The sequence below is a fragment of the Carlito syrichta genome, unplaced genomic scaffold (genome assembly GCF_000164805.1).
Source record: "Carlito syrichta isolate Samal-C Ts95f unplaced genomic scaffold, Tarsius_syrichta-2.0.1 Scaffold312152, whole genome shotgun sequence".
NCBI lineage: Eukaryota > Metazoa > Chordata > Mammalia > Primates > Tarsiidae > Carlito > Carlito syrichta.
In genome coordinates this window covers 349,355-377,254 of record NW_007256248.1, presented here as the reverse complement: position 1 = coordinate 377,254, position 27,900 = coordinate 349,355, and the positions used below count along the sequence as shown (strand labels likewise).

At 45.4% G+C, this 27,900-nt stretch overlaps 1 protein-coding gene across 1 annotated transcript in view; it reads right to left on the bottom strand.

Moving 5' to 3' along the window:
• Positions 1-24,291, bottom strand: part of LOC103272160 (SLIT-ROBO Rho GTPase-activating protein 3) — a 214,048-nt gene extending 189,757 nt beyond the window's left edge. Inside the window, exon 1 of the mRNA XM_008069651.2 lies at positions 23,488-24,291. Within this exon, the coding sequence (XP_008067842.2) occupies positions 23,488-23,554 (67 nt within the window). The 5' untranslated portion in view covers positions 23,555-24,291. The remainder of the gene's footprint in view (positions 1-23,487) is intronic.
• Between the last annotated feature and the right edge of the window lie 3,609 nt (positions 24,292-27,900).

Genomic DNA, 27,900 nt, shown 5'->3' with positions numbered 1-27,900 from the left:
AAAAAAAAAAGGGGGGGGGGGGGGGGGGAGGGGTTGGGGCTCTCTGGACCCTTAGAGCACCATTTCCCCCCAAAAAATGTACTACAGAATGTTTGTTCCAGAACAGGGGTCAGCAAACTATAGCCCATGAGTCAAATCTGACCCACAGCCTATTTTTGTAAATAAAGTGTTATTGGAACACAGCCACATCCATTTATTTCGCTATTGTCTATGGATGTTTTTGCACTACAATGGCAGAGTTGAGTAGCTGCAACAGAAGCCATATGGCCCACAAAGCCTAAAGTATTTACTCTCTGGCCCTTTAAAGAAAAGGCTAGTATGTCTAGAAGATGCTAACAGGTATACTGTAAATAAAAGATAATACCAGGCTTAATGAGTTCAGGAAACAGTAGATTAAATAGACAGCTTTTCTACAGCATTTATCAGAGCCTTTAATGTATAGAGGTGAGCTATGAATTTTTAAGGAGGGAACACACCAGGATATTTCCTACACTTATTTGAAGACAAATTCCTTTTCTTGGCAGACATTTGAGACTCCAGTTCCAAAGTCTAGAGAAGTTACTCATCCATAAATTAGAGATAGTCCCCCAACTCCACCTGCATCACAGGGGTTATTAGGAAGATAAACGGAACACGAAGTGCGTTGCTGTGCAAACCACAAGCAAACAAGAACTCCCCCTTCACCCCAGTGACTTATCAGATGTTCCAAAGGCATTTGCTCTCCACTCCCCACCAGCCACTCCAAGGACAGACACAAATGGCTTCAAGGAGTCAACTGTTTCCAAGAACCTGCTGATTCTGAAGAACACTCCCGGCCTTTGTAGAAAAGCACGCGGCTACAAGCTTAATGGGAAGGGTTGCTGAGAGATTCGATTTGTTTCCATTAAAGAACATCAATTAATTAATCTTGATTCTGGATGGAAGACAGGCACTTCTCTTGAAGTTCTGATTAGTCCCCCACCCGACACGGGCATGATAAGGGCTCCAGATAGATGGCTTCCTCGTGGAAAACCATTTCAGGAGCCACGGGGGTTTTGAAGGGGGCCTGAGCCCCCGCCCCACCCTCCCCTGCAGCAGGCCCCTCCTCCTGCCCCCCACGTGCATATTCTGCACCCTTCCACATGACACCTACAGCAACATTAGGTTTTGTCTCCAAGTCCAACCCAAACTCAGTTTCTAGGACAACCCACGTGGGCCTAAGACTCGTCTCTTTCTGACTTAGACCCGTGGAAGCACCCAGGGAAGGCTGAGCAGGCCAGGACCCCAAGCTAAGAAGCATCAATGACATCTGTGTTAAGGTGTCATGTCATTTACAAGTGGGGTATCGCCATTTCTTTTTCCAATACAAAAAAGTGGTGAGTGGCCGGGTACTTTGGGAGGCTGAGGCGAGTGGATTCCCTGAGCCCGCAGGTTCGAGACCAGCCCGGGCACTTGGTGAGACCGCGTCTCTATAATAAAAAATCAAGAATTAGCCGGACGAGTAAGTGCGCGACTGTAGTTCTGGCTACTAGGAAGGCTGAGGCAGAAGAATCACTGGAGCCCAGCAGGTCGACTCTAGGGTGGCCATGAGGGGGCCACAGCACTCCAGCCTGGGTGAGAGTGAGACTCCAACTCAAAAAAAAAGTGGTGAGTATGGGAGAGGAATAGAGGAAGAAAGTGTGAGGCGAGATGGACACACGGGAAGCCCCCCATCCTCCACCTGGCACACTTGACCTCTCTCCAGGCAAGTCAGATGGTGCCTGCGCCCTCCCCATCCTCACCCCGGCATCTTCTAAATGCCAAGGAATTGTAGGCCATCCCGGCCTTTTCCAAGAGATAACACATTCCCCAAATTGCCACAATTCACCCATACCTTCACATCTGTGAGAGAAAGGCCCTAAGAAAGAACGTGTCTTTCAAAAGAGTGATGAGGAGACCAGGTGCAGTGGCTCGTGCCTGTAATCCCAGCACTTGGAGGCCAAGGCAAGTGAATTGTTTGAGCCCGGGAGTTGGAGACCAGCCTGGGCAATGTAGTGAGACCTTGTCTCTATAAAAAAAATCAAAAAACTATCCAGGCACAGTGGCACATGCCTGTAGTCCCAGCTACTCGGGAGGCTGAGGTAGAAGGATCACCTGAGCCTGGAGGAGGTCAGGACTGCTGTGAGTTATGATCATCGTGATCGTGCCACAGCACTCCATCCTGGGCAACAGAGTGAAAGCCCAATTCAAAAATACAAATACAAATAGAGATTAGGGAAAGGTGAAAGAGAAATAAAATTCAACTCATTAAAAGAATACACTGAGGCGACTACAGTAAAAACATAAAATTGTCACCCGATGGCTATACCACAGGTAGCCAGACAGGCCTCTGGGTCTACACTAGAAAGAACTCAGAACACCAGGGTCCTTCTTAAGTGATAGGCCTGAGGACCCGCACAGGGAGGGTCTGGTTGTGCAAGGAAGTGGTGCTGGAGGGTGTGAAGTCCCAGGTTGGACAGTTCGGTATGAGAATCTAAGAGCAGAGATAGGCTCAAACAGGGTGGAAGTTTAGCAAATTCCAACACGGAGTGGGAAAGCCAACCAATAGGCTTGCAGGTAGGCCTCACTCCCCTCGACTCAATTTCCAACAACCAAAAGACAGTGAGCTCACAGCCCTTAAAGAGTCTCCCGCTTCTAGGGAAGGGCTTGCAGCTTCTACCTCCAAATACCAAAGCTGAAAACATTCCCTCCTTCTTTGTCTCTCCCAGACCCCAGTGCTGACAGAGAGGTTCTGAGCCTGGAGTGAGGAGCCTTTGGAGAGGATGATGCTTCATGTGAAATTCAGAGCTTCCGAGCAGAAGCTGCCCTGCTGGGGACCTGAAAGAAACTTTGTCTCAGCCACCTCTGGTAAAACCATCTGGTTTCTCGGCACTCCCACCCCACCCCACGCCATCTTCTCCAGGCGAGGATTGTCAACCAGCTCCCACAAGAAAAAGGACCACAGTCTGCAAATATCTGGCAGGCTCTGCTGAGGAAGAGGAAGCCATTGTCCTGCACAGTTCCAGAATAGGCCCACAGAGGGGAAGTAACAAGGATGAAGATTTGGGTCATTATGAGGAAAACCCCTGGGGGCCTTGGAGCCATGCAAAAGAGCAGCTGGGGTGTTTGCTTAGGTGAAAGAATCAAGGGCTGATTAATTGTGTATTGTGTATAAACCACAGGTACTTTTTTTTTTGAGACAGGATCTCACTCTGTCACCCAGGCTAGAGTGCTGAAGTGCAACTGTAGCTCACTGTAGCCTTGACCTCCCGAGTAGCTGGGGCTACAAGTGCATGCCACCACATGTGGCTAATTTTTGAACCACAACTACTTTTTAAGAGCAGAAATAAAAGTATTTCTGCTCCCTCTCCTTCCCCCTCACCCACTTCCCAGTGGACTCCTAGTTGCCCCTTCCTCCGCTGCTGGGGAGATAACCAGAGTCCTCTGTGGCCCCTTAAGGATACCTGTGACAGTGCAAGGCTGTAAAAACAAACCACGACACCAGGGATTACACATTCCAATACCTGAAGGGGCAGGGCAGGTCGGGTGAATAGGTAACACAGGCGAGGTACGGAATAAAAAAGCAGGACCAAGTGAGAGCTCAAGTTCTGTCTCAGAAGGGCAATTGGCCTTCATGCCTGGACACAGGCCCAGCACCAGCAGACCTACTGACTTTTTTAAAAGGTGCTGGAAGTTCAGATTTTATGCAAAATCGCCTCATTTTTACATGTTGGCAACTAATTCACATTTTTAAAAGACACAGCACAAGCCAAATGAAACACATCTGAGGGCTGGATTTGGCCTGTGTGCCATCAGTCTGCAAGCTCTGCATAAAAGTTCAGCTTTTAAAAATTGCCAGTAATGTGCAGAACAGATCCTGCCTCGCCCATCTCTGAGAAATAAGGCAGGGGGTCAGGGGTAGGGTAGGGGCAATGACATATCGGTCGCCCAGACTATTTGGTAAGAACTGGAAGTTTACATTTCCATTTTGAGCCTCTTCAGAGAGTCTTGTTTTTCTCTACAAGAAAACAACAGTTTTACTTTTTTGTTTTTTTGTTTGAGTTGCAGCCTCACTCTGTCACCCAGGCTGGAGTGCAGTGGCACAATCATGGCTCACCACAACCTCAAGCTCCTGGGCTCAGGGGATCCTTCTGCCTCAGCCTCCCAAACAGCTGGGACTACAGGTGCATGCCACCATGCCTGACTAATTATTTTTGTAGAGATGAGGTCTCACTATGTTGCCCAGGCTGGTCTCGAACTCCTGGACTCAGACAATCCTCCCACTTTAGCCTCCCAAAGTGCTAGGATTACAGGCATGAGCCACCATGCTCACCCCAGTTTTACTTTGGTTAAGGAAATTATTTTCTTCTACTGGGCTATGAGCAGCAGAGAATCTCAGGGTTGGCAGTGACCTTATATGTCACCTAGAACAAATCTCCTTCTGATGCCTAAATCCCCACTCTAACCATCTTTTCCAGGGGCATATCATCCAGCCTCAAATGCCTCCTACACCTGGGAGATCAAGGCTTCCTGAAGCTGCCTGCCTGTCCCTTCAAGACAGCTCTAAATGTTAAAAAGTTCTTCCAGTCACTAGACTTCTTATAAATGCAGCCCAAAATCAGATTAGGTTTTTTGGCAGCTGCCTCGCAGTGACTCACACCAAAACTCATTGTCAACGAGAACCTTAAGTCTTTTTCACAAGTGCTGCAGCTAAGTATATAGCTCCCCAGTCTATGCTTGGCCAGCTGGATTTGCAGACATAAGGGCAAGACTTTACACTTCTTCCTCATTAAATTTCAGCCCACCTACATGGGACGATGAGGCCACCATCCGTTCACAGGTACAAATCTTTGTTAATTTCCCAGATTCTTCTAAGAGGACTGTGACCCTGTCTCTGCCCCATGGATTGTTGAAGCCGATGGCTTTGCATTTCATCGATATCACAGATGGCACTGTGGGCACCTGCCAGTAAATACAACCTGCTATTTACATTCTCCAAAGCCCGTCTGCAGGAGATAATATTTATGGAGGGTTGGCTAGAGGTCGATCCGTTCCTCCAGATCAAAAGAGCCAAGTGAGCAACAGAAATGAGCAAAGGGGGCCAGGTGGGCACTGGCAAAAACTCCAGCCCTTGACCCATGGGAAGGGGGCGGCCAATTTTCGCCTCTGAGAATGAGGACCCAGTCAGTGTTCCTAGTTCATTTTGCAAGAGATGCCAGAAGTCTGGATTTTTATGTGCACTGTCCTGATTCTTTTTTTTTAACTCTCTTGATTTTTGAATGTTGGAAGTGGTGTATTCATTTTTGTAAATGCTGCAAAGGGCAAACAAAACATGCTAGTGGGTCTAACTTTGCCGACAAGCCATTCGTTCTGCTATGGATGCTCTACATTTCATTCTTAGATCAAGTTGGATCTTCAAAATCTCAGTAAGAATAATAACAGAGAGCACATATTGAGTATGGCCCACTTTCCAGACAGTGAGTAAGCCCTGAACGTGGATTATGTCATTTAATCCTTCTAAGAGTCCAGTGAGGTGCCCATTTGAAGGAGGAAGAAGCTGAGGTGTAGATAGGAAAAATGCCTTGCGCCAGGTCAAGCAGCTAGTAAGTGGTGATATTGGGATTGAGCCCTGGGTCTGTCTGGCTTTCCAATCCAATGTAGAGTCCTTGGATCATGCTGTTTGGGCAGAATGGCTTTTTGTAAACTGTGCTTTGATGCTAAAACTATCAACTTACATTGAAGGATGTCTACTAAAAATGCATATAATGACTTCGACAAGGGTGACTAAGAACACCATCCACCACATCAACATGTCCTCAACGGTCTAGCACCTGAAGGTCCCTCCCTCTAATCCCCTCAAGGGGGTGTCAGCCACAAACACAGCAGCACTTCTTCTTGCAGAATAGCATCCTGCCCTTGACTTCAACTTCAAACTCATCCTTTAAAGACGTGAAGAAGGTTTTACTAGAAATAATGACAGAGTCTCCATCGTGAAACTTGAAAGGATGGTAGCAAGTTGGAGACATTTTTCTATCACAGTCATTGAATGTTTGTTACGATGTTATGCAATTCTCATTGTAAAACTCAATCTGATGAGCATAATATGAGACAGAAAACAAAGCATAATTTTTTAGCCTAATCCAAGAGTGGCAAACCCAAATGCCTGTAGAAACCAGGCAGCTTAGAAGCAGTGGGAGTGAGAGAAGAGATCCAAGAGCTCCTGGGCCAAGAAAGGAGAGGGGCTCGAGAACCCACTCCTCATCTAGAAAGGGCGGCTGCCAATCAGTTCTCGCTGATTGACTGCTATGCAGGAATGGGCACCCAATGTAGTCAGATCATCCAGTGTGTTTTTAAGGACTCAGATATACAGATATTTATGTGAAGTTGCCCAATTTTGTTATGCGTCTTAATTTAATACATCACTGGCTGGCAGGCCACCTCTTGCTTGGTGCTCTGTGTTGGTCTGGAAAAGAGTGAGTTGAATTTTTTTTTCCTGTTGAGTGTTGACCTGCCTCAAACATCTGGAGAAGGGGAGGGATGTCAAAGAGACATTCTTAATTTTGGAGGGACCTGCACTAGCTAGCTCCTTCACTGATTTCTTCCACAGAGGGAGATAGCCACACCCTGAGTTGATCAAAGGCTTGGCTGTTACATTTATGGGGACAATAGAAGAAAGGTCAACTAGCTTGGAGGGGAGGGAGATGTGAATGCTAGTGAGTTGAAGTCCAACTCTACTTACTTCTTCCTCAATCAAGGTCATGATTAAGGGTATAGGAAGGCATAGAAAACTATCCACTGGAAAGAAAGGTGATAATACAAACTGAGTAGGTTTTAGGATACCTTCACGGACCGATACTGGTCAGATACTCTAGCTCTCCCCATGGGCTGACATACTCCAGACCACCTTTGGTTACCCTGGAACAACAACCAAAATTCAAGGTGTAGGCCTGCACGACCCAACCTATCTGGGCCAAAGGCATTCTCCACATGGAAAACATCTCACCAGAATTCTGTTTAGCAGCAGCTTTGGAACAATAATTCACTTCCCAGTCAGTGGTCTCTGTCATTTATTTCTCTCTGAAACCTCCTGGGAAGAGGCTCGGAGTCACCCAGACAAGGGACAGAATAAGATCAGGGTGTGAGATCTGGCATCCCAACCAAATGCCAATTTGAGCTTACCCCACTCACATTTCTACCGATTCATGGGAGAAATTCCTCGCAAGGCTCAAGAGCCAAAAAAGTTTAGCTTCTTTCAAAAAACTGGTAGTTTTTCTCTGAAAGATACTATTAAACTTTTCATTTTCAGAGTCAATTCCTCATCCCATTCTGTTTAGCTCTGTCTACTTCCTGGTTCTGTGCCACAAGATTTGCTGTCTCTGAATGGTAATCACAGTTAATTGAGTATCTACTGTGTGTCTGTTCTGGACTGAATGCTTTACAATGCTTTTTTTTTTTTTTTTTTTTTTTTGAGTTGGAGTCTCTCTCCGTCGCCCAAGCAAGAGTGCTGTATCACACTCACTGCCATCCCAGCGTTGACCTACTGGGCTCTGGTGATCCTTCTACCTTAGCCTTCCAAGTAGCTGGAACAACAGGCATGCGCTACCATGCCTGGCTAATTTTTTTGATTTATTGCAGACACAAGGTCTCACCATGTTGCCCAGGCTGATCTTGAACTCACAGGCTCAAGCAATCCTCTCACCGTGGGCTCAGGCAATCCTCTCGCCTGGGCCTCCCAAAGTGCTGCGATTACAGGCTTGCGCCACCACCCAGCCTACAGTGCTTTTATTGTCCCTACTTTACAGAGGAGGACACTGAGCCTCAGAGAGGTTAAGCAATTTGTTGACAACTGAAAAGTGACAGAGGGCCGGGCAGTTAACACCCAAGATAACTCTGAGATCCGATTACTATCTTCACTTTACAGATGAGAAGAGTGAAGTTCAAAGAGATGAAAAGACTTGCCCAAAGTCACACAGTTAAAAAGTTGCAAAGCTGGGCTTGCAAACCCTGGTGTCAGTTCAATACCAACAACCATGCCCCCAGTTACTAAGCCTGCCTTCCCTGGTTTCCTTTCATTCTCAAACTGGATGGGCATGCTCACATCCTCATACAAATACTCGCTTAAACCACTGAAGAGGACAGAGCCTTTTTTGTTTTTTAATAGAGAAATAGAGACAAGAACTTGCTATGTTGCTCAGGCTGGTCTCGAACGCCCGGCCTCAAACAGTCCTCCCAATTCAGCCTCCTAAAGCACTTAGATTACAGACATGAGCCACCGCACCCAGCCAAAGGCAGAGCCTTTTGGCATACCACTAGAGACTTCGCCTAGGCTGACAGTGGTACCTCCATGCAAGAATTAGCACTTGTTCAATCGATGATGAACCCATCTAATGGTGCTACTGAGCTGGCCTGTGCTTGGGAACTGGTGGGGGAGGGATTAAAAGAAAGTGCAGATTCATGGCAGTTCCTGGAAAGGGGCTGGAGGACCAAAGGTGAGATTGGTCCCCTCTTTCCTATCTGCAGGCCCACTCCAGGGCTCTGTTACTAGATTTGGCTCCAGGCCCTCCCTGCCCATTCAAATGATAATTATGAGGATCTTGGGGGTACCAGAGTCCCCCAGTTTGAAGCCCAAATAATCCTTCCAGTTGCATCAAGCAACTGGAAGTTTTCCCACTTCCAGGGGAAGCAGGGACTTTGTGGTTTATCGGCCAAGGTCTGGGGTAGAGGACAAAGAGGGCCTTTGGCTGAGGAGCCCAGGGAAAGCTTATTCTAGGTCTCTGACAAACAGTGAAACTAGTGATCCAGGGGGCCATTCCTGTTTCTTGGGAGACTTTTCTCTGGGAGTATCAGGATTTGTCTTTTCACAATCCCTTTTCATGCATCCTGGCCCCCTTGGAGACTGGCATCAAGCATTTGACCCTAATGAGGATGGAGAGACACAGTTCTGTCTCTTTTAAAAACCGGGCAATTAAATTTTCCTTAATGAAGTTCTTTTTTTTTTCTCCCAGCAATATCATTTCTGTTGTGGATGTGGATGAATTTTTTAAATTCCTTTAAGCAGAAGTGGAAGATAATGTTTTCTAGAAGACTATCTGACTATTTGTATAGGCCTGCACCAAACTGTGCATGTGTTTTCCTCTCCTTGATAGCTATTCCAGAACTTGCTTTGAATGCCTCCTGTGTGGCAGGCACTACGCACAAGAATTCGGGAATGCATAAAACAAGGCCTTCTGCACTCAATGAGCTCAGAGGGAGACAGACACATAAACAACCCCACTGTAATAGCAGAGTGTCCAGGGGAGGAGCTGGACAGAAAATAGAAATAATGAACATTTCTGCAGCGCTAGAGAGTTTACTTTCTCATACACCGCCTCATTTGATTCTCATGGCAACTACCCTTTAAGGTAGATAATGCCCTCATTTCATAGATGAGGAAGCTGAGATGCAGAATGAAGACATGACTGGCTCAAAAAAACAGATCAGAGATGGAAAATTGGCTCTTGTGATTCTAAATCCCAGACTCGAGCCACAGCTCCACAATGGCTCCTGACTGAGACCCAACAAAGTAAAAAGGTTGGGCTTGACTTTTCTATCCTATACCCATCTTTCAGATTTTTAAGAGAATATGGAAAAACAATTTCCTCACTACATGGGGGAATAATCCAGGAAAATATTACACTTCACTTCAGCAAGCATTCTTACACTATGTCATGAATACCACAATAAGTTAAGCATAAATTAAATGTCTCTTGCAGGTGTCTCCTTCTTTCTTCTTACAGTTCTGCTAATGTCTGAGCATACTCTCTAGCAGGAATTTTACCAATAAAGTCCTTACTTATTGTCAACTTTGTGGGATTTTTTTTTCAAGAAAGTAGGATTTATTGAGAGGACAGAAAAGCTCCCACAGTAGGAGGGGACCCAGAGGGGTTACCCCATGGGTTTTTCATTAGAAAAGTAATACATGGTCTTTTTAAAAAATTCAATCAAAATTGAAGAGTATAAAGATTAAAAAGTCTCCTTCCCACTGTCCCCTATCACTACTATCCTATTCCCATCTCTAGTCCCCAAAGGTAAACATCATTACCAATCATAAGAACCCCTGGGAACACTTTTTTTATTCTTAAAAAATGGAAGTGTCATACACATACATGCACTCTTTGAGTGTTTTTTTTTTTCTTCTCATTCCTCAACAGTCTACTTGATTATTAAATGGTCTTTTGCCTTCAAAAAAAGATACACAGCCAAGTTGGTGAGTTTATTACAGTCCAGGGCCACGAAACCTGTGATACCTGTAAAATGCAGGTTCCCAGGGCCCACCCTCTGAGCTTCTGATTTAGTAGGTCTAGGGCAAGATCCCAGAATCGAATTTGTTGCAAGTTCCTCTCAGGTGATTCTGATGAAGCTGGTCCAAGAACCATGCTGAGAGAAACTCTACAGCAGGCAAAGAAAATGTCATGCCTGTCCACAACTTACTAGAATTCTCTATGCCCAGCTTCCAATGCTGGCAACCCACCTCTCCTGGTGTCTTTGAGTACTGCCCCATCTTACTTTCCTTTCCAACCTTACCAATGAATTCACCTACTGACCCAGGTTGGTTTTCCAGAACTCCAAATGCTGGTGTCCCAGATAGTGGTTGAGTTTACATTTTCAATGTTCAATGGATGCTACTGTGTGCCACACGCTGTGCGGGAAATCCTGACGTGTGTTATTTCATGTAATTTACACACCCGTGCATATGTTCAGACCCACACACACACCACACATACATACGGTGAGGTGTTGTTATCCCCTTTTCAAATGAGGAAACCGTGTTCAGAAAAGTTAAACAACTTATCCAAGGTCAGCTGATTCACTGTGAGCCATGATTCAAACCCAGGATGATTCTATCCAGAGCACGGCCTCCAACATCACAACTGCTTCCTTCCACATTCCATTTTCTTGGCTCATCTACCTCTGTGACTTTAGCTTAATTCTATCCAACAATGGTGGGTTTCAATCCTTTTCAGTTGATCCTTGGCTTTAATTTCACCTTAAAAGCACTTATCCCTCGATTGTATTTACCATCCAGAGTAGAGCTATTATAAAATTCTTTTTCTGGGACCACTTGTATCTTTTACACCTGGAGTTGTGTATTTCTCTTAGAAGCACTGCTCCTCCTCACCTCTTAAATATTTTGAAGACTTCTGACCTTTCTCTAAATGGAAAGATGGTCCTGGTTCGATCCTGAAGAGCTCAGGAAATAATGGTACTGAGGTAAGATTAGCCAATACAATTCAGCTTTACAGATTAATATCAGAAAATCACCAGCAGCATTTTCGGCCCTATAGATCCATTTGCTGTAGATTCTTCCATGCCTTCTGCACCACTGCTTACACAACACTCAACGCTTTTGCAACTGCCAGTTATAAGTTGTCTTCCCCCACAGACTTATAAAGCCTACGAGAGCAGGAACATAGTAGGAGCTCGATAAATATTTGTTAGATTAAATCTAAGTGAACTGGCCCACCGCATTCCCAGCATTTCTTTCACACAATTCCAATAACATAATTCTGTGTTTCTGGCAGAGAGCAATAGGCCTTCTGCCATTTTGGGAGCAGAGTTTCAAAGGAATTTCTCATACGCCAAGTGTGAGATCCAGCAAAACAGAGATGTTCGGGGTGGGACCTGAACAGGAGAATCAAGCCAAGGATAGAGCTCTAGATTTGCTAAGTGTCAAGAGACAAACTCAAAAGACAACAACCAGGCAAAAGATCAGGGGTCCAGGTGGTAAGGGCAAGAGGTAAAGGAATAATCAATTATCAGACATCAGAAGTCAGGGAGTGATCATTGTTCAGCCTCAGTTTCCCCAAGGTGATAAATCTTTGAGAGACCCAAAACATCCTGTCCAAAGAGGTCACTGATCCAAGTCAAGATATTGTCACTGGCCAGCCCAGCTTGAAAGTATCCTACTGAGACAACAATTGGAGACCAGCCATGTCACTTGACGAGTTTGCATTCTTCAGTACAAACTGAATAATAGAAATGGCACCCACGCCTTCGTGTTCCAGAAGGTGGCTAAGATGTTACTTCGGCAAGAGTACATGTCATCTCTCTCTGGTTCCTTTTAAGGCACTATAATCTATAGAAAGTCCCCTAAGAAGCTGTCTCATCCTGCTGAGCTCGCATCTCTTAGTGGAAACTACCCGCCTACAGGAATCTAGGCCTCTCTGTTTGACAAATCGTTGGAAAACTTACTGATCTTCAGTGAACTGTAATTTGAAAATACTCTCACCAGCCACCAGAAGCAAAGGGATGGCAGGTTACCACTGTCAGGAGCAAACAAGCAATCAGGGACCCAAAAAGTACCACAGATGGTCAGGAAGGCTGGCAGAGAGCTACAGCAAGAAGAGGAAAGTGAACCAGAGAACAGGTACCAGCGGGAAGGGTCACCAGTAGCTGAGGATAAATCCTTTGCCCTAAACAAGACTCTCCTTTTAATACTTCCTGCTCAAGGCAGGAAAAAACTGCTGCCTGGAACCAACAGGGTCAAGTGAGACTGTCAGGGCTAGGAAGGGGGGAAACTCTAGCTGAAAGTGACCGGGACAGATGTGACATGGGGGAAATTCTTGATGAGTGAGGTCAGTTACCCCCAGTTTTATACAACTCTGCAAAGAGCTGAGGGAGAAGTGGCCAACACAAGCCAATCATCATAATAGAGTGGTGTCCTCTCCCTGAAGTACCGTCAAAACAGACATGGGAGGTCACACTTATTGATGTTCTCACTTGACAAACTCTATTTATTTTTAGGCCATACTCTGCCTATTTCAAGCCCTAGGCCTACAGGCCCATGATTACTGCCTATCAGCTTTATTTTTATAACTTTGCATTAAAGATCTATGATCCCATATTTTGGTAATCGATATAAAACAAAGTTGATTGATAAAGACATAAAGTCTGGAAGGAAATACACAATGTTTATCGTGGTTATCTCAGGTAGTGGCTTCGGGATCCTTTTTTTTTTCCTTTATATTTTCCTGTATTTTCAAGGCTGTTAAAATAATGAACATTTATTATATCATTTATATTATATTATATTAATTATATAAAATTTGTTACATATATAAGTTATATATCATGCATCATCAGAAAAAGGTCATAAAAATAAGACTCATATTGGTATACCCATGTCCATATAAGCACATTCACAATGGTTAAAATGTGGAAACAATCCAAGTGTCCATCAACGAATGAATGGATAAGCAAAGTGTGGTCTACATACAATGGAATGTTACTCATCCTTAAAAAGGAAGGAAATTCTTACACATGTTACAACACAGATGAACCCTGAAGACATTATACTAAGTGAAATAAGTCAATCACAAAAGAAAAACACTATGTGAGTCCATTTATACAAAGCACTAAGAGTAGTCAAGTTTACAGAGACAGAGAGAATGGTGGTTGCCAGGGTACAGGGGAGGACAGAATGAGGAGTTGTTGTATAATGGTTACAGAGTTCCACTGTTACAAGATGAAAAGAGTTATAAAGATGGATGGTATTTAATACCGCTGAACTGTACACCTAAAAAAGGGCAAGATGATAAACTTTGTGTTATGTGTATTATATCACAATAAATAAATAAGACTCTCATCCATACCATCTCCAAGGTCAAAGACTTGTAAGATCTGATGATCACAAAGGAATATTAAGCTCCTCTCCTTTCCAGACTCATCTCCCTCCTCCACTCCATTATGCTTACTCTGGACTTTGGCCACCTCAAACTTCTCACCATTTCCCAAGTGTCCAAGCCTTTTTGTGACCCCTATACCTTTGCATGTGCTGTTTATGCAATGTCTTTCACCACCTGGCAAGGTTCTACTCATCCTTTAAAACCCTACTCAAAAGTCCTTTCTTCTGTAAGAACTTCCCCAACTATCCTTAGCAAAGCTATAACTTCCACTCTAAGTTTCTACAACGCATGGTTCCAGCACTGTTTCAGTACTTACTATACTGTATCATAACTAACTGATCTACAAAACTGTGAGTTCACCAAAGACATAATGGAAACTATATTTTACCCATTTTTGGGTCCCCATCTCAGACACATACCGGGAACTCACTTAACAGAGTACATTGGATTTGCTGCAATATTCCTGAAAGTGACCACCTGTTCACTTCACTCCCTTTCAAGCCATTCACTGAGCATCTCTACATGGATAAAATTGTCCCTTCTCTGGATTCTTCATCTTCCTGAATTTCCTCTCAGACAGAGTTTGAGAGAAACCTAGTTCTGCTTCATTATGCGCCCCAAAGCATAATGTGTTCTTATGTCCATCTACAAGGACACCTCCATTCACTCATTCAACAAAATTGTGATCACTCATTATATACCAAGCGCCGTTCTATGTGCTAGAAAAACACAAATGAATGAGAGAAATCAGATCCCTGTTCTTCAGGAGCTTCAGTTCTGGTAAAGAGAAGAAGCAAAGAAAGAAGGAAAAATATCATATAGCCATAAGAACTTTGCTGAGAATTCAAGCCAGCTGATCCAATAGAGAGTTACTGCGTGAGATTGGCTGGTCTGAAGAGGGCATACAACCTGAGAGTCAATACCAAGAAGGAGCCAGCCAGGTGGCAATCTAGGGGCGGAGCATTCCAGAAAGACAAAAAAGCTAAGTGCAAAGGCCCAAAGCAAGTACAAGTTTGGTGAATTCCAGGAACAGTAGAGGCCAGCAAGGTTGGAATGGAATGACAAAAGGACAGTGGTCAGGGATGAGGAAGAGGTGGGTTTGCAGAGCATGGGTTTGTTAGACCAGTCAATGGGTTTAAGTCTATTCTCATGCAATGAGATGCTACTAGAAGGCTTAAACAGGGAGGTGATGTGAACAGATTTAAACTGTGTCAGGATTACTGCTGGCTGTTGTGGGGGGAGTAGACTATGGAGACAAGAGAAGAAGCAGCGAGACCAGTTAGAACTGGGGTTCTCACCTGGAGGTGATTGTGCCCTCCGGGGACATTTGGCAATGTCTGGAGACATTTTTGGTTATCATATCTGGGAGCAGGGGTGTTACTGGCATCTAGCGAGGAGAGGCCAGGGATGCTGCTAAATGTCCCACATTACACAAGACAGCCGCGCCACCACAAAGAATGAGCTAACCCAAAATTCCAACCATGGATGAGAGACCTTAAGTTAGGAGAATGTTGCCTTGGTCGCAGCAAGAGGTGATGGTAGGCTGGGCCAAGATGGTGGAAATGGAGAAGGAAGGAAATTTACTGTAGTTAATATTTTGAAACATTTAAGTTTTTCCTCCACATTTCCATTGACCCCTTGGACCCTTTTCAGTCAGCAAGGGCATTCTGTGTTCAGCCTCAGGGGAAATACAGAGAAAGAGTCCATTCTTGGCTTTTGACTTTCACAAGCCTAGCCTTTGGGGAGAAGAGGAACAACAAGGATTTTATGGACAACAGCTTTGAGACAGTGTCTGATGACAAAAAGCCAGGATAGCACCCCCATTCCCCACCCCACCTCGCACACACACACGCAGATAAAGATTTCCTGGACTGAAGGAGAGGGTCATGAAAGGAAGGTATGTGTAGATATTACAGGTCTATAGGAAAACAATCTGGCCGAGGGCAGTGGTTCACGCCTGTAATCCCAGGGCTTTGGGAGGCCAAGGCAGAAGGATTACTTGAGGCCAGGAGTTTGAGACCAGCCTGGGTAACATAGTGAGACCCTCGTCTCTACAAAAAAAGAAAGGAAAAAAGTCTGCACTTTCCCATCTACCCTGAACAAGACCAGGGAGAGGGGAGTGATTCACAGAATCTAAGAACAGAGAAAAGCTGCGTCCTTTCCCCAGGTAGAGCCCTATGCGGCACCAGAGGAGAAGTAAGTGATAGATGTGCCCAAGACAGGCCTGGGACAAACATTCAGGGTCGCTCACGGCCCAGCATGATATGTGAGCAACAGGATGGTTTCCTGGTGCCTGCAAATTACATGGAAGGAGTCGAGGAGAGGGGAACACATGACGGAACAAAGAATGATCATTGGTATGAACTGACCACTGAAGACCAAACAGAAAGGAGAGTATTCCAGTAGTTGCCAAAGTACAGTGATAATAAACAACAGATGTCCCCACAATAGCCTTGGTGCTGCCTAAGTCTCCGTGGACCATGGGGCATAGCCCTGGAGGAAAAGGGAAGAAAACCCCAAACAGACTTAAATTTATTTCTGTCACTTGCAGCAGAAAAGAGATGTGAAATAGAGACTGAGTAACAGAAAAATAAAGAAAAGTGTATGTCTGTGCACCTGGTTTGGGTCTGAGGTCTTTCACTCTCTGTGTTCATCTGCACTATTATTATCTGGCATCGGATGTTCAGTCCTGGGGCAGAGCTAGGTCCACTCAAGGCACCTTGAACATTCTCCTGCAGCAGTATGCACTCCCTTGCTGTCGCACACAGACGGGCATACATGCACACGCCACGCATATTGATCAGGGCTGAGTTGTTCCCAAATTACCATTTAAATCAATGGTTGAGCACTCTGTAATTGCAGATGTCAAAACTCCCATTTTCTAGGTGACCTTCAAGCACTGTGTTGATATCACTTAGCAGAACTGGATGTGCATTTGTTTTACTTATTCCCCTCTGAGAAAAGTATAAAAATGTAGGCAAATGGACAAGAGGCAAAAAGAGAAAGAAACCAGGTAATCAACAAATTGTGCAGCCTGACATGTTCCAAAATGTAGCCCAAGGAACGGTATTGTGAGATAGTCCATGAAGAATGATCAAATAAGTTTGAGGAAACTTCACGGTCCCTACTTGGCAATTCACACGTAACACAGGCAAGAGTCCCAGATGTCCTGAGGGAAAATAGACCTATTTCACTCAGTTTATCCTAGAACTTCCCAAAATCCACTTGAGCATACAACTGTTTTTTTTTCACCCAATGCCTGTTGACATCCAATTTCATGAAATGCACTCAGGGAATACTACCTCCAACATAAACTGGCATCATGATTAAGCAAACTAAGAGAATAAAGCCAAAGTCTCATTCTTGGCCAGCCAAGATATTTTATAAACACCAACAAGCCATCAGGAATGAATCATTTCCAAGTGAAATCAAGCCCAGGATACAACTCCCTGGGTCCTGTATCAGGCCCAAAATTCTCAAGCACAGCACCTTTAAGATGTTAATCTAGTCCCCTCCCTGGCAGTTATGAAGGATAAGACTCAGTCTCAAGAAGCAACCTAGCCTCAGTTTCCCCGGCTTCACTAATCCTCCCCCTGCTAGACAGTCTTGCCTCATCTTTCTTTCCAAGGTACCACTCAGTTCTGCCTCCCCAGGCAACCATCACCCACTGGAGCAAATCAGCTCAATAATATTTACTGTTCACCAGTTAGATGGCAGGCACTAGGCTACAGCAATGAAATAAGAAGATACATCTTCCACCTCACAGAAGACACCTAGAATGTCTAGTTCTGTATTTCCGGGTTGGTGGACAAGCGGGTTGGCAAGTGGGAGGTAAGTCTGGCAGCCTCCGTCAGAGTCATGTGGGGTTGCTTCCAGTAGATGCTTTCCCAAAGACGACCCCCAGGGTGGGAGTGAGGGGATCTGACACACCCCGGGGCATCAAGTGAGGACAAGGAGAGCTTGGATTAGCAGGAGCATGGGAGTGTTGGGAAGGACAGGAAGTCCAAGGTTAAGACCCATCCCAGACTGGTCCTGCTGAAGGCACCCTGGGTTACAGAGCCGTGTTGCCTTGCTTTCCTGCATGGCTGGAAGTTAAGACAACTCAGGTTTAAACCGAGCACTGCCACTGTTCACTATGCAACCCAGTGAAATTTACTTTAGTTCTCTGAACCTCAGCTTCTCATCTATAAAATGAGACTAATAGTGGCTATCTCACAGAGTTGCAGGCATCACAAAATGAGATATTCAATATACAACTGAGACATAAAAGCTAAAGAAAAACAAATTCCCTCCCACTGCTAAAAAAGCCATGTAGCCTGAAGCATGGTTTTAACAGTCACTGGATGAACGGACAACAGGGGTTTCTAGAAAGGAAAGGTCGTCCCTAACATATAAACTCAGGAGGTAAAAACTCCAAAAATGACTAGTAACATATAACTCAGAAGGTGAAAACTCCAGAAATGACCAGTATGAATTCTCAGATCCATTAATTTTCCCAGACTGGGAGGGGCCTGGAGAGAAGTGCTCCCAGACCACGACCCACTGAGAAGGCTTTCAACTGGGCGGCCCTCACCAACTCTCCACTAACAAACAAGGAAATTCAGCGAACCATGAAAAATAGTTCTTTTCCCAGTGAAATGCCTACTTTCAGGGGAACTCAGGCCTATCATAGAGAAAATGACTGAAGAGGAAACAAGGAAACTGGCTGAGGCCCCATCACCAAGACTTCTCATAGAAGCTAAAGTTTGTGGGACAGAAGTTGCAAACAGGTGGCCCCACAGGCTAAAACTGTTTGATCCTACCAACATGTTTGTTCAGACAGAATGTTGCTTTGAAAAACTATAACAGTCATTGCAAAATCATGAGATTTTGTTCCAAAATTCAGATTCCCTTAAAACACTGAAAGAACTGGTCATTTGGGGTCCACATTCCTGCCACACAATGACACTGCCCTAGATGAACTTTGCAACTGTCCACAGTCTCCATTTTTCCCCACTGTTTCCCCATTTTTCTTTTTTTTTTTTTTGAGTTGGAGTCTCACTCGTTGCCCAGACTGGAGTGCCGTGGCCGCTCCTGGCCACCGCAGCCTCAACCTGCTGGGCTCCGGCGATCCTTCCGCCTCAGCCTTCCAAGTAGCTGGAATTACAGGCATGCGCTACCACGCCCGGCTGATTTTTTGATTTATTGTAGAGATGAGGTCTCGCTGCCCAGGCGGGTCTCGAACCCGCGGGCTCAGGCAATCCACTCACCTCAGCCTCCCAAAGGCGCGGGATTACAGGCTGAGCCACCAAGCCCAACTTGATTCCCCATTTAACCCTGTTGAAATCAGTGAGTATTCCTAAGGAGGTCCTCCAATCCCTGTATGGTGTACTATCTTTAAGCTCATTCTGGTGCTCAGAAGTTTTGTGTGTTTTGGATTTTCTTTATTTCCTCCTCTTATTTTATCACCAAATCCAAGAAAACTCATAGAAAGCAAAGAAAGTATCCTACACTTTGCACCTCTCACAACACTCAGTACGAAACTAAGTACAACGTAATCAATGTTTGCTGAATGAATGAAGAAATAAATTGTAAATACATGCACCTCTGTGATCATCTTTAATACTTGCTCTTCCATAAAATTCTAGATTTTTGCTATTAAGGAGACGGTCTAAAATGAATATGGATATGTAATAAAAAATAAAACACTAAAGTCAATCATTGCACTTCCATTTCAATTTTCTATTAGGTTGAAATGGAAATTGGAAGCCCTGAATAAATGCAGAACAGACCGTTATGTCTGGCAGCAAGATGAATTAGAGCCTGGGACACTGAGGATGCCTGCAAATAAGCTCACTAAATACGACCCGTGATCTTTGAAGGTCTGTGGAGAATCGGATAGGTGCCAAAGAGCTGGAGGCGGGCAAATGTTCTGATTTTCCAAAGGGAAAAGAAGTTACAGCCTGCCAGTTCCAGAGCAGATAACATGATGTCACTCTCAGGCAAGGCTCTTGAACAGATTTGGAAAAGGACATTGATGAGCACCTAGGACAGGAAGCAACGTCAATCTGGCACCAGCACAGGGTCACCAAGAATAAGTCATGTTAAATTCATTTCATTTTCTTCCCTTCGAAAAGACTCCTCCCCTAGTAGATTGGAGAAACATAGCAGATATAATATATAGGGTGCAGTGAGGGGTCTCACAGTGAAAGGGTTAATTCAACCACTGGGCTGTATTAACGGAAGTATTACAGACAGCATAAAGGAGGTGAGAGCTGTTTTCTTTCTTGGACCACATTTAAATAATCACATTTAGAACTCAGAACCACTCTTGAAGCGGGATAGTGATAGTATGATATTTTGGAAGTCTTTCTAGAAAAATGTCTTTAAAAACACAAAGCTCTCATCCAGATTTCTGGCATCTGTTGAAAAGTTGAAAGATCTGCCTGAGCCTACATGCCTAAATGGCAACAACTGGCAGAACCCAAGTAGTGACTGCCCATTCAGACAGAACATGTACTCTCAGGGTAATCACCATCACCCCTTCTTCTACTTCCGGCACCGAGGTGGTGGACCAGCTGCCACAAATCATCTCACTTGGCCAATTCACTCATTTATCCTATCTGCCAAGCACCCAAAGACACTGAAATTTGCAGCCCAGGATGCAGCAGATCCAAAGGAGAGTAAAGATGCTAAGTGGTAATGAACAGTGTTATATAAGTAAGTTAGGATAATCATAGTCAGAGGCTATAATCAGAGGCTCCAAACACCCAGTGGGCAGTCATGGGGAAGAAACATCTGTCCTGTCTATGAAGTCCCAAGGGGAAGGAACTATAGAACCAATAGGTGGATGACAAACATATTTAACATAAGGCAAGAACCAAAAAAAAAAAGGCAAGGCATGGTGGCTCACTCCTGTAATCCCAGCACTTTGGGAGGCAGAGGCCAAGGGTTCGAGACCAGCCTGGTCAACATAGTGAGATCCCGCCCCTACCAAATAAAGAAAGAAAAAAGTTTGCCAGAGATGTCCAAAGATAGAATATGTGAGCTTGGGAGGTAGTAAGCTTCCCATCACTAGAAATGTGCAAGAATAGGGTTTACTACTGCTTTGCAGGTATATAATGAAAGGGATTCAAGTATCTGATGAGGCAAGCCAACAGAGTCTAAAAATTTTTACAATAGGAAAAAAATACTCTTTTAAAACAATCCAATATTTTAGGTCAGTAAATTCTTGAAGAAAAAAAGAGAATAAGTCAACAAAGAACTCAGCACCATTTTTAAAAATCAAAAGTTCCCATCACAGAATTCAGAGTACAAAATCTGGTTAACTAGGTGGACTGTTTGCACCAAACTGGCCAAATGATAGCCAAGGAGAAAAGGAATTGGCCTCAATCACTGCTTTTGGTGACTGGTCAAATGTTCTTCGGAAGCATGCAACAAAAGACCCGGATGAAAGCAAGAGAGTAAACAATGGAACTCCATCAAGAGGCAGCCAGTCCCCACCACAAAACTGCCATCTGCTGCTGACATCAATCCTTCAAGGGGCAGCCTCAGGCATTAAAACCGGCCTTGGGACCTTGGGCAAGTCATTTAACATGATTGGACCTCAATTTCCTAATCTCTGAAGCTGAGATCATGCTATCCCTTCTGTACATTGTGTAGACCAAGAGGAATGACATCTGGGAGTGACCGCAGCAACTGTACCCATGCACACATCAATAACTGTGATGATGATTTAAAAATAGACTTTTGAAAGAAAAGATTTCAGGGGGTTTTGGGTACCGCAGTATCCTGACCTAAATCTGATGAGTGTCAACTTTAAAGGAATAAAATTAAATTTCTTTAACCAGAATGCCCAGAAATATAAAGTTTGTAAGAGACAAGATTATTTGGACACATTTCCTGATGAAATGCATGGTAATTGGTGCATTCCTGATGAAATTTATGGCACTCGCTGATTCGCTGTTAAAATAAACATGAAAGGTTAAAAGTAAAAGAATGAGCCAGTGCCATTAATGCTTAATTGGACTTCAAGTAAAGTTAACTGGTCCAGTAGCAGCAATCCTTCAAAAATCAGATGAGCATATTTCCTACCTAGACAACGCTTATAAAAACCCAAACTGTCCCAAACTCAGCGTCTCCTTATCTATCATGGTATTTATCATGAGAATTTTAATTTTTAAAAAATAATAATAAACAGTCAAATTAGTATTATAATACATAAACTCTCTAATAAGAGTCTATTCAAAGGCTGAAACTAGACTTTGTATCTGACCAATAAAGGGCTTGTTTCTAAATTTTCAGCAAGGCTGAGGCATCACAAGTCACTGCTTTCCACACGGAACTGAAAACCAAAGACAAGAAGACCTAGAAAAAGGAGGGTTTTCTGTTCCTTTTGCCCTAAGCTCTACCCAGAGGCGATGAACATGCTGGTGATGGCGGGGAGGGTGGGCAGAGCCCTCCCGCCGTGGCTGCTCCACTCCCAAAGTTTTCCAGGCATCTGAAGCGTGTATAGCGACTGCGGTGCCCGGCCTTCCCGCCACTCCAAGGGAGGCCACCGGGCTTCCTGGCTCATCAAGCCTTTGGCTACAGCAGCACCTAGAAGCAGGTGTGGCAACCTCAGGCCGCCTGAGCCCAAACAACCAACTTGCCCGGCAATCCACCGGTAACCTCAAGGATAGGCCTCAGTGTCCACTGAAGATGTATTCTGTCTACTCCTTCCATGACAGACCACAACACGCCCTGTGTCGCAGCAAGGAGAACCATGACCAGAAAGAAAACATGCCAGGAGGCATGGCCCCAGGCTTCCTTTAGGGCATCTCCTCGGAGAAAAGGTGAGCACAGCGGATGTGCCTTTGGGGTTTCCTTGCCAATGCTGAGCTGGGAATGTGTGGGGGTGGGAGAAGCCCCAGTCTGGCCTGAATGAGGACGCCGCCTGCTGCGTTTAGCTGTGCAATTGTGTCTCTTTTCCTATTTCTCCTGGCTGGCGTGGATTTAAGGAGTGGCTGAAAGAAGTGTGTGTCCAGCGGCACCAAAGCTGAATCCAGCAGCCAGAGATCATCTCACCCTCCCAGCAAGCTCCCTCTGGACCCAGAGAAGCCAGGCAGCACCGGCCAGTCCAAACAGCACCCTGAGGTGTTGGCTTTGAATGAAAGCTCATGACCTTAAACACCAGTGCATAGCGATTGGGCTGCACACCGCGAGATAATACATTTTCTGCACTGAGCTCCCTCTTTATGCCTAAATGCCTGCATTAGTGCGGATCAATATGCCCCGTAACAGTTAATCCATAGCAACCCAGGCCAGCCAAGAGACACCGACAAAGAAGTGCCGCCCAGAGATGCTGCCTCCCTTGTGCACATGCATGTGAATTCCAGCCCAGAGAAAGAGGCGGAGACACCACAACCACCAACAACCAAAACCGAGAAGGGGGAGGGAAAAAAAGCAGATCAGATAAAACATACACCAATATGAAGGGGCTCTGCCCACAGCGGGGAAGGGGTGGAGACAGTGACTGTCAAAATGGCCTTAGAGTGACATGTCACCACCAAGATGATGGAGTATTCGCGACACTCCTCAAGTCGGGCGTGGGATCCTCCTCACACACCTGCAATGCAGAGATTGCTGCCAGTTCTATAATCCACACTCCCAGCCCCAGCGCTATCTGCAGTTGAAACCAGTCCGGACTTGTGCGGCTGCCACTGTTCCTCCTCACAATAAGATTATTGATGCATAACAACATTTCATGATGGCAGGGAGGAAAACGGGGGTGGGGGAGGTGGGGGGAGCCAGAGCAAGAGAGAAAGGAAAGCGGGGGAGAAGGAAAACTCTCCCGGCCGCATCTCACCTTTTATTTGGGCTTCATATTCAGCAATGATCTCTTTGTCTTTCTTGAACTTAGTTTGAGATGACATCTTCCGACGTGGCCAAAGGAACTGACAGGCTGTTTGATTTATTTCTTTTTTTCTTCCCAAGTCCTCTCTCAAGCCCTGGTAATCACACGGCTCTGGTCGATTTCACAGGTTTAGGGGCTAATCTCTTTCACTTGGCTGCAGAGCAGGGAAGAATCTTTCTCCTTCTGGGAGGAAAATTCTCTTTACTCGCCGAGAAAAGGCTCTAGTAGCTTGCTCCGGTCAGCTCCTCTGGCAAAAGAAGAATCACCCTACGAGCACAGTAACCTGTCCCAGATTTTCACGATTTCTTCTTCCAAAAAAAATAATAATAACCAAGAGCATTCACACATGCACTCCCACACACATACACACACACACTCACGCGTGCACGCGCACACTCACCCGGACACACACACAGTTATGATGTGCACACACGCATACATACACACACACACACCCTCACTCACCCGCACACACACTCGCTGGATCACTCACACACACACATTCACGAGAGGCACGGCGCCTCCTTGGTGGTGCAGCCTGCCCCCAGCTCGCTTTTGAAGGCTCTGCTAAGTCGATGGTCAGGTTGCCAAAGGGCCGTTCATCTCGCATCCTCCCTCCCTTCGGTGCCTCTGGTCTGATGTCCAGTGAGGATCAAAGCCAGGAGAGAGAGATGGAAGTTTTCCTGCTGCAGCGCTTAAGCTCCGGTGAACCCAGGGCTGGACTGCTCGCCCTGCAGGGCTGGCTGAGCTCTCCCCCTCCGCCCGCCCTCGTCACTAGACTCCGCCTCCCGGATTTTATAACAACTGACACATTGTAGCCTACAGGAGAACAGAACTCACTGCAAGCAAAAAGGGGAGGAAACATTCACAAAAGAAAAGGCAGCAGGAAAAAGAATTGGGCTGGGAAGGCCTGAGAGGCTCCTGCAAACTCCAACCATTAGCAGTTAGGTGAGGGATTTGGCTTCCAAAATTTAAAGCTCCTCCTCTCTTGTTTGCACTGTGCAATTTCTTTCAGTCTCTTAAATCAACGGCTATATGACGATTTGTCACTCTGCTGGAGAACCTAGCAGAGGGCCTGACCCATGTGGGGAAGGGCATTAATATTTGTTGAGCAATTACTTGGTGGTGGGGCAATGCCGGGAGCTTCAGACACAGCTTAGCAAAGTCATGGAGAGCAGGCCTGCTGGCAGCAGGTACAGCTGGGTCAGCGGCCTGAGGAGCTTTGGGAAAATTCATAACTCGTTGAGCCTCAGTTTCCTTGCCAGTAAAATGGGCTTCTTTTGGGGGGCTCTTTCATTCATTCTTTCACAGATATTTACTGAACGCTTACTATAGATCTGGCACCATTCTAGGCAAAGGGATATATCAAATCAAAATGTGGGGGGGGGACCCTCTCCTTCTGGAGATCAACAAGCTCCACATCAGGCAACTCCAAGAGTCCCCACCATTCACGTTAATATTCTTGGTAAAAGCCACGCTCGGTGGCTCAGCCTGTAATCTCGTGCTTTGGGAGGCTGAGGTGAGTGGATTGCCTGAGCCCGCGGGTTCGAGACCCGCCTGGGCAACTTGGCGAGACCTCATCTCTACAAAAAATCAAAAATTAGCCAGGTGTGGTAGCGCGCGCCTGTAGTTCCAGCTGCTTGGAAGGCTGAGGTGGAAGGATTGCCAGCAGGTCGAGGTTGCACTCCAGTCTGGGTGACAGAGTGAGACTCCAACTCAAAAAAAAAAAAGAAAACAAAAAACAAAAAAATATTCTTGGTAAAAACACTCCTATAGCCAGGCATGGTGGCATGCGTCTGTAATTCCAGCTACTTGGAAGGCTGAGGATCACGTAAGCCCAGCAGGTCGAGTCTGTGGTGGCCGTGAGCGTGCTGCTGCGCTCCAGCCTGAGCAATAAGAATAAGACTCCAACTCCAAAAAAAAAAAAAAAAAACCACTCCTGGAGCAGAATGCATTGTGAATGGTGCCCCCTGGATGCGTACGAGGCAAAAGGCCCTGGGAGAGGAAGACAAAGAATAAGCATAATGAGTACATTATAGAATATCCTAGAAAATGATAAGTGCCGTGGAGAAAAAAATATTGCAGATAGGGGGCATCAAGAAAGAGGGGGGCTATTGGGAGGATGAAATAAGAAGGCAAAACTAAGCTTAGCAGTGCTTGGCACATAGTAAGCACTCATTAAATGGTAACAATTATCATTACCCCACCACACCCCCAAAACCTAACAACATAGGTGTAAGTATCCCTGTTTCACAGATGAAAGAGCCAGGACTCAGACATGGGAAGTGACTTTCCCAGTGTCACCAGCATTCCAATCCAGGCTGTCTGAAACCAGATTCTGCGCAAAGTTTTTTGCATGACTACAAGGGATATGAAACCCATCTCACTTAAAGTAGAACAAGATTCATTCTGTAAAAAAATGGAATTAAACACTATAGAATCATTGACCACTGAAATTTTATATATTAAGATTGTCAGGGTCAAGCACAGTGGCTCACGCCTATAATCCCAGCACTTTGGGCAACTGAGGCAAGAGAATCAGTTAAGCCCAGAAGTTCAAGACCAGCCTGAGCAACATAGCAAGAACTTGTCTCTACCAAAAAATTACAAATAAATTAGCCAAGTGTGGTGATGGGTGCCTGTAGCCCCAGCTACTCAGGAGGCTGAGGTTGACAGTTCTCACAGGTCACCGCTGTCTGAGCCCAGGAGGTAGAAGTTGGAGTGACCTCTAATCGTGCCACTCACTGCACTCCAGCCTGAGCAACAGAGTGAGACTCTGACTCAAAAAAAAAAAAAAAAAAAAAAAAAGATGGTTCACACCTATAATTCCAGCACATTGGTAGGCCAAGGCAGGATGGTCACTTGAATCCAGAATTTTGAGACCAACCCGGGCAACCGACCTCGGCTCTAATTTAAAAAAAAAAAAAAAAAGATTGTCATTAACATGTGTTGTCTTCTGAAAGAAATTTCCCCAAATTTCTCAAAATAAGTCGAGACTTCCATTTACCTTTTTCTAAGTATATAATAAATGATTTGATATGGACTCAGAAATGAAAGGCTTATCCATGCCAGCCCATCGAGGTTTCTCAGATGAGGTGGCAGCTGCAGTGGGTGCCCCAGTAGGCATGGCAAGAGGAGTGAGCAGGGCAGGACATTCCTACAGAGCGAGTGGGGTGAGCCAGGGCCCACAGGTGGGTAAGCACGGGGTCTGTTCGGAGCAAGCGCAGGGAGAAGTCCAACTGGTGAGTCATGAAGCTTATTATAGCTTTGTGCTGGGAGACAGGAGGTCACAGAGTTCAGAAATAGATGCCACCAGCCCTCAGCCTTTGCCACCACCCTCCGGCCTGACACTTCTCACCGGGCATGCTCAGGCCCTCTGCTCTTCCCCTTCCCACTAGTTTGAAAACACAGAAACCTCACATTACCCAACAAAGATACGCTCAGAGATTAGCATTCATGCCTCAAGCCCAGATTTTCCAAGAAAGACTTGGGAGTTAACACCCCGAGCCTTGGAACGTGACAGACTGGATTCCTTCCTGGTTCTGAGCCTTGACTCATGAGGACTCCAGCAAGTGACTGAACCTGCTTGTGTGCCCACTGGTAGCGGGCACTCAGTGAATGTCAGCAGTTTTTACCATCATTAAAATTTTAGTCCACAGATAGTTCTAGAAACCCATGGAAAATCATCAAAAAGCCACGTGAAACCAAAGCAGGATCAGGTGTAGAACTATGTGCTGAACGCTGGTCGGCAGAAGCCGGATTTTGGAGTAAGACAGATGGTGACTTATGTTCGGGCTCCACCGCATACCAGCTGTGTATGGCGTCTTGGTGGCTTCCATACCTTCTGTGAGTCTCGGTTTCCTCATCTGTCAGTGGTGGCGATCTACTCATCGCACAGAATCCAATGTGACCCAGATTTAATGTGTCTGGCATCAGAGCCGAAGTCCCAGGGACATAATGTCTTTTTTAGGCCCAAATATAAGAATCATGTCTTTTTTGGAGCTAGGACCAGAGCTCAGCCTCCACAAATACACAGGTTGGGAATAGGAAAAGAGAAAGAAGGAAAAGGTTTGTGCCCCCTGAAAATCCATCACCACGCATAATGAATTCACATCATCTAGCATCTTCTATCCCCAAGAAGAGGTGGGTATGACCCAGGCCGCCCCCAGCACAATGGCCCTTCCCTTTCCCTTCCAATCCTCCTCACAGCCGGCCCCATCTCCCCCATCCCAACTGTCCTTCGGCAATACCTCCCTCTGCGGGGCCCTTCTTCCTCGCAATATGAGAACCAGTCACCATTCCTGATGTTTATCCTTTACACGGTAGTGATATGTAGATTTCTTTTTTTTTTTTTTTTTTTTGAGT